General features: G+C 41.2%; 1 protein-coding gene across 1 annotated transcript in view; it reads left to right on the top strand.

Moving 5' to 3' along the window:
• Positions 1–1,300: 1,300 nt before the first annotated feature.
• TMEM39A (transmembrane protein 39A) overlaps positions 1,301–6,000 on the top strand; it is a 29,453-nt gene continuing 24,753 nt past the window's right edge. The window contains exons 1-2 of the mRNA XM_051985333.1: positions 1,301–1,414; positions 5,373–5,558. Coding sequence (XP_051841293.1) covers positions 5,446–5,558 — 113 coding nt within the window. The 5' untranslated portion in view covers positions 1,301–1,414; positions 5,373–5,445. The remainder of the gene's footprint in view (positions 1,415–5,372; positions 5,559–6,000) is intronic.

The raw sequence follows: 6,000 nt of genomic DNA, 5'->3' as shown, positions 1-6,000 counted from the left end.
CATGAAAAAAGTATTCATAATATACAAATGTGAGGCTTCTGCATATTCTACAAGTCTTTGACCTCTTTCATCTCTTGATCCAGAACCATATCTTCCAACATACTCTTCCCCTTCCTCTCCTGTGCCCACTTTTGCATTGAAGTCACCAAGTATCAAAGTATATGCTGATTCAATTTGGAGGATTTTATCAAGATCCTCATAGAATTTATCTACTTCTTCTTCCTCTGCTATGGATCTTGGTGCATAAGCAGCAATGATTTTCATGGTGGCATCTCGGCTGACTCTCATCGTAAGCACTGCGAGGCGAGATGACCAAGTATACCATGAAATTATATTCCTTGTTGCCTTTGGGCCCACCATGAAACCAACCCCACCAACTCCTTCATTCCCCTCTCCAAGGAGAACCTGCCAACCATCCTTCCATTCAGATGAAACTTCTTCTTCCCGTCTAGTTTCATTTATGGCAAGGATATCAATGTGTATGTTTTTTAGTTCCTCGAGGAGCGTGTCTACTAACTCATCAGTGGACAAGGAACCCACGTTGAACGTCCCAACGGCCAAATCTATGTTTATATAGGGTCTCTTGGCGGCCTGGGGGGCTTTTTGCGCCTTTCCGCTTCCGCCTCGGGCCCCGTCACTGCAGGAGGGGCCGTCATAGGGAGAGGGGCCATTTTGTATTTCTGCCCGATTCATAGTTTTCGTGGGCAAAAAAAAAAAAAAAAAGATTGGGGAGCACCCAGCAGGCTGACCTTCTGGTGACGAGCCTCTCCGCGCTCGGCTAGGCTGGGCCTCCGACGGCAGACATACAGCGTTCAGGCACGTTCAGCAAGAAAGGAATAAAAAAAAATATTAATAATCATAATAGACGTTTAACTAACGCCCGGGGGGGATGGGGAAAGGTACAGGGAACACTATAAGACCAGGGGCTCAACCGTCGCCGGAAACTGCGAGTCGGGAAGATGCACTACTGCGCAGGTGCGAAAGCACCGGGAACGAGTACCACCCTCAGCTAGCAAGAGCACTCGCGCCACCACGCAGGCGCGAGGAATGAGCGCTCGGGATGGCTGGAGTCCGGAGATCTCCGCCTCCCTCCGAGTGTTTAATTTCCGGGGGCCGGAGAGGCCGGCCTTCAGGCGCGCCGCTGACGTCATCACTGCGCGCTGCCACGTCTCCTCAGCTCCGCGGCAACCGGGGCTGGTCACTGCTGACTGGACTGCAGCTGGGGTCTGGCCGCCGGGCGTCCGGAGACAGACTGGCCACCCCTTTTCGGATCTCTGTGAGGCGACGAGGGACAGCAGGCCTGGAGCGTCGCGGTCGGGGCGGGGGAGGGAACCTGTCCGCCCGCCCCAGGGACAGCCCGTGAAGCCATCACCGCCTTTTTGGGGAACCCGCCCCGCCGTCCAGGCCTCCATGCGTAAGTCCCAAGGCCGCTGGCCCATCTCCGGGTCTGGCCGCCTGTCTCGTCTTTCTCCTCTTCTCTTTCACTCTTACTGATCAGGAAGAGGCCCCAGCACAACCTCCCTCCGGGTCCCTTCCTCCTTTCTTCTTCTTTTCTCACCCTTTTCTGTCTTCTGCAGCTTAGAACGAGAGAAGCCCCTTCACGAAGGAGGGAGCCCAAGCCCTTTAAACTCCTTTCATTCGCCTCTTGTGTATTAGTCTATCCAGACTCCCGAGGCGCCGACACGGGAGTTAGTAAAAAGTCAGCTGTGACGTTTTGGAAATCTGAGTTTCTCAGACGCTTTGTGATGATTCTGGAACCCTAAAAGCTGCAGCATAGGAAACTTGGTTTGCTCACCCTACCCGAGGGCCCGTGGAGTAGTCAGTTTGATGGGAAATTTCAGTTCTCCTATTTGTCAATCTCCCTTTTTCTGAGCAAACTTTTTAAGGATTTAATTTCACGGGATTGAGAGGTCTGTGTTGGGAGGGGCATTGGGGGATCCTAGGGGACCATAATGGGACTATAATACAACTCACACCTGAAAAAAAAAAATCCCCTCCACCCCCAACATTACTGGACAAGGAATTTTCCAACCCGTGCTTGCAGATCTCTCAAGGAGAGAAAACTTATTGTCCCCAGTTGCACCCTGTTCCAAGTTTGGATATCTCTGATTATTAGGAATTTTTTTTTCTTTTTCCATTCCCTTTCTAATTTACCTAGTAAGATTTTATCATCAATATTTTTCCACACTGTAAAACAAAAGTTCTTTTTGTGCCTTGGACCCCTTTGTCAGTCTAGTGAAGCCTGTGGACTACTTTTATATGAGTAAATACGTACTTAAAATATGCATACATATTACATACCTAAATTAAACAAGATTATAAAGGAAACCAATTATATAGAAAAACAATTATCAAAATATTAAAACAGTAGCAACCCAAAGAAACTTCTGCTATAGGATTTGAATAATTTCTCCAACACTTGAATGTTTCTTTTCCCAAGCAAATTTTTTAAGGGCTTATTGTAAGAGAATCATTGGTTCTGTGCTGAAAGGGACTTGATGACCATAGATGCCATACCCTTTTTTTTTTTTTTTTTTTTTGGAGAAAAGTTTGTCCATTGTTAACAGTATTTTATATTTCTATGACATCTAATTTTTGAAAGTGCGTTCTTATCTAACATATCAGGTGATTCTCAAAGCCATCCTCTGTAAAAGACAAAGTAGATAGAATATGGAGTTCTTTTTTTCCCAGAGAAAACTGAATTATACTTAAGTGATTTGACTAAAGTCTTAAATTCAATTAGTAGTGAAACTAATACTAGAATCTTTTAATTCCTCATTTCAGACTCTCCAGTATATAAGTAATTCCCTGGGCAGTATACCAGCCCCTTCAGTATTTCAGTTAATTGAAAATTAAATGATAAATTTATAATATATAAGTATATATCTTGTTATGTTAAATTGAAGGTTGTATTTATGTTCTTTCTAGCATTAAGCATCTACTATATGCCAGACACTATCCTGGGGATTTAGTACAAAAGTGAAAACAACCCTTGTCCTCAAGTATACATTCTATCAGGATACCTATTTGTATGTAAGGTTGAATAAAATATACAAAGTAAATAAAAAGAAATTTGGGAGAAGAAGGTAGAGGCAGTGAGAGAGGCTTAATCAAGAGAAATATTATATTGGAAGTGATCCACAAGCTGAGTTTTAAAGAGAAATAGGGAATCTGGGAAGCAGACATGAAGAGAGAGTACATTCTAGGCATGGATCTTGGCCCTTTTAAAATCACAGAGCTGAGTTTGGGGAATGTTCTGTTTGAGGAACAGCAAGATAACCTGTTTGGCTGGACAATAGAATGTTTGCAAGAGACTAATGTATATAAGATTGGAAAGATAGGTTGGATATAGATAGTGAAGGGTCTTTAAATGCCAAGCAGAGAAGTTTGTTTGCTCCTACAAGTAATAAATAAGAAACCACTGAACCTTATTGAGCAGAGAGATAACATAATCATTACATCTTTGCTTTAGGAAAAAGTCCTTTTGGCAGTTGTGTGTAGCAGTGATGTCAAATTCAGATGAAAATGAGGGCCACTAATATGTATATATAAGTCTCTGTGGCTTCATATTGATGTATTTTAAAAATACAATGTTCATGCTTTATGATATTTTTTAAAAATTTTGCTAAATATTTCAAAGGTTACATTTTAATTTGATGTGGCAGCATTTGGAAATGTTATGGAAATAGTGTTGTAGACTGCATACCTGACCTAGGGGGTGTGGTTGATATCTCTGACATGGAGAATAGGATGAAGAGAGAAGCTTGAGAAAGGGAGGTCAACTTGGAAGTTATTGAAAAGTCCCAGTGAAAGGTGATAAGAGTCTGAACCAAAGTGGTGACTAGGGTAATAGAGAAAAAGGGGATAATTGCAAGAGATATTATAGATAATTAGCAAGACTTGGTGATTGGTTGAATATATAGGGTGAGTTTGAGGAATTGAGAATGCCTCTGAAGTTGCATTCCTGAAAGACTAGAAGATTGGTGCCATTGACAAAAATAGAGAAATTGGAAATAGGGAGAAGTGGGTTTTAGGGGATGGTGAGTTGTGTTTTGGGCTGTTGAATTGGAGATGCCTGTGAGACATCCATTTCCAGAAGTTCACTGCGAGAGAGTCAAGGGCTGGATATATAGATCTAGGGATTATCTCCATAAAGATTATATTTAAACCCACGGGAGGAGATGAGCTCACCAAAGAAGAACTTGTAAAGAGAAAAGAGAATGTGTGACATAGTCTTGAGATATACCCACATAAGGAGGATGATTTAGGAAAAGAGATTGAGAAGTGATTATTGTTTGGAGTAGATCAGAGGGAATGATATAACACAAAGAAACAGAAAAGAGTATGTACAAGAAGGTGTCAAATATTGCTGAAAGGTCTGGAGGGTGAAGATTGAGAAAAGATTTTCAGATTTGGCAACTGATAGATTGATAACTTTTTCAGGAGCAATTTCAGTTGAATGATAGGATCAACCAGATTACAGAGGGTTCCTAGGTCCCAGCAGTTTGGCCCTGAAAGGAGGAGAGATAAAGGAATAGCTTCAGAGGGTGATAAAGCCAAATGAGCGTTGTAAAGCTCATTTGGGGGGGGGGGGTGTATGTGTGTGTTCTTTAAAGAATGAAGGAGAAATGGAGGAGACTTGAATGTGCTTGTAGGCATCTGGGAAGAATCCAGTGAAGACTGGATTCAGTGGAGCGATGGAGAGATTGAAAATTAGAGAAAGGAAGTGGTTATAATTGCAGTCTCCTGTGTAAATTTGAGGTTTTTGGAATTAAGAATACATTGTAGGATTAGCCTTAGTGAATTTTTTTCTACAGACTTTTCATGCAAATACCTTAGCTCAAAATATTTTCATTTACATCAATTTTGTAAGACATTTGTAATTAGAAATAAACAATATCAATCATTTTACATTGAATCAAATGAGGTAGGAAGATTTATTTAAATTTTTCTAGAGAATGAAGTAGAACTTTTATCTGCTTCTTCTGGGGTCAGAAGGATGAATATTGTTAATACTTCCATTAGACCAGTGCTTCTCATAAGTTTTGGTCCTTTGCACTTTTAAAAGTCATTGAGGACACTAGACCTCCCTCTTACTCCATTTTCTTTCTTCCCCCCACCCCTGTTTGCCCAAGAGCCTTTATTTATGTGGGTATTAATATTTGCTGTATTTGACATTAAAATGTGTTAGTATTATTGTGAAAATAGTTTTGACCTCAGGGACCCTGAGAAATGCTACATTTGACTAACATAGCTAAAGAATACTGCAAATATTTGATTCACTTGTCTTAAGAAGCTTTTCATTTACTTTTTTCTTCTTCCTTTGTTGCATTATTCTAAAGCAGTAAATTTATATTTCAATATTTTTCCAGAGGTGGAACAGGTTGGAAACTACTGACTGGGTCACAGCTGCAGGTGGCACTGGAAACATTCTGGTTCCTGGACATGCCCGGTGGAAGGAGGGGCCCCAGTCGGCAACAGCTCAGCCGTTCAGCTTTACCCTCTCTACAGACCTTGGTTGGAGGAGGCTGTGGCAATGGAACAGGTCTAAGAAACAGGTATGGGGAGAATGATGCTATATGCTATTTGTAATGGATAAGATCAGAAGCCATCAGGCTGCAGAGAGGTATTTTTCAAAAATTATTCCTGAATCCCACTGTTTGAAAGCTTTGGAATATTTTTAGATTGCCTTAGGTATAGCAAGATTGTAGCAGGGGAATCTCATAGTTAGAGATTAAGGAATATAGTACCATCTGTTTCTTGGTTTAAAAGAGTATCTGAGTATCTAGGTGATCTTTCTAGCTGTTAGCTTTTTGATTATTTCATTGTTAATTTGTATCTTCATGAGAAAATGGGAAATGTGGAGGAAAATAGTGTGATATTTTGCAAGAAATTAGGAAACAAAGTTATAGATATTAACAGGAAGGAAGTTGAAAGTAATGGCTAGCATGAGGTCTGGGATTATAGGCTTGATTGCATTACATTGAAGTAAGAATTGCC

The sequence above is a fragment of the Antechinus flavipes genome, chromosome 3 (genome assembly GCF_016432865.1).
Source record: "Antechinus flavipes isolate AdamAnt ecotype Samford, QLD, Australia chromosome 3, AdamAnt_v2, whole genome shotgun sequence".
NCBI lineage: Eukaryota > Metazoa > Chordata > Mammalia > Dasyuromorphia > Dasyuridae > Antechinus > Antechinus flavipes.
Note: the sequence above shows the minus strand (reverse complement) of the source record. Positions and strands in the feature narration are given on the sequence as shown.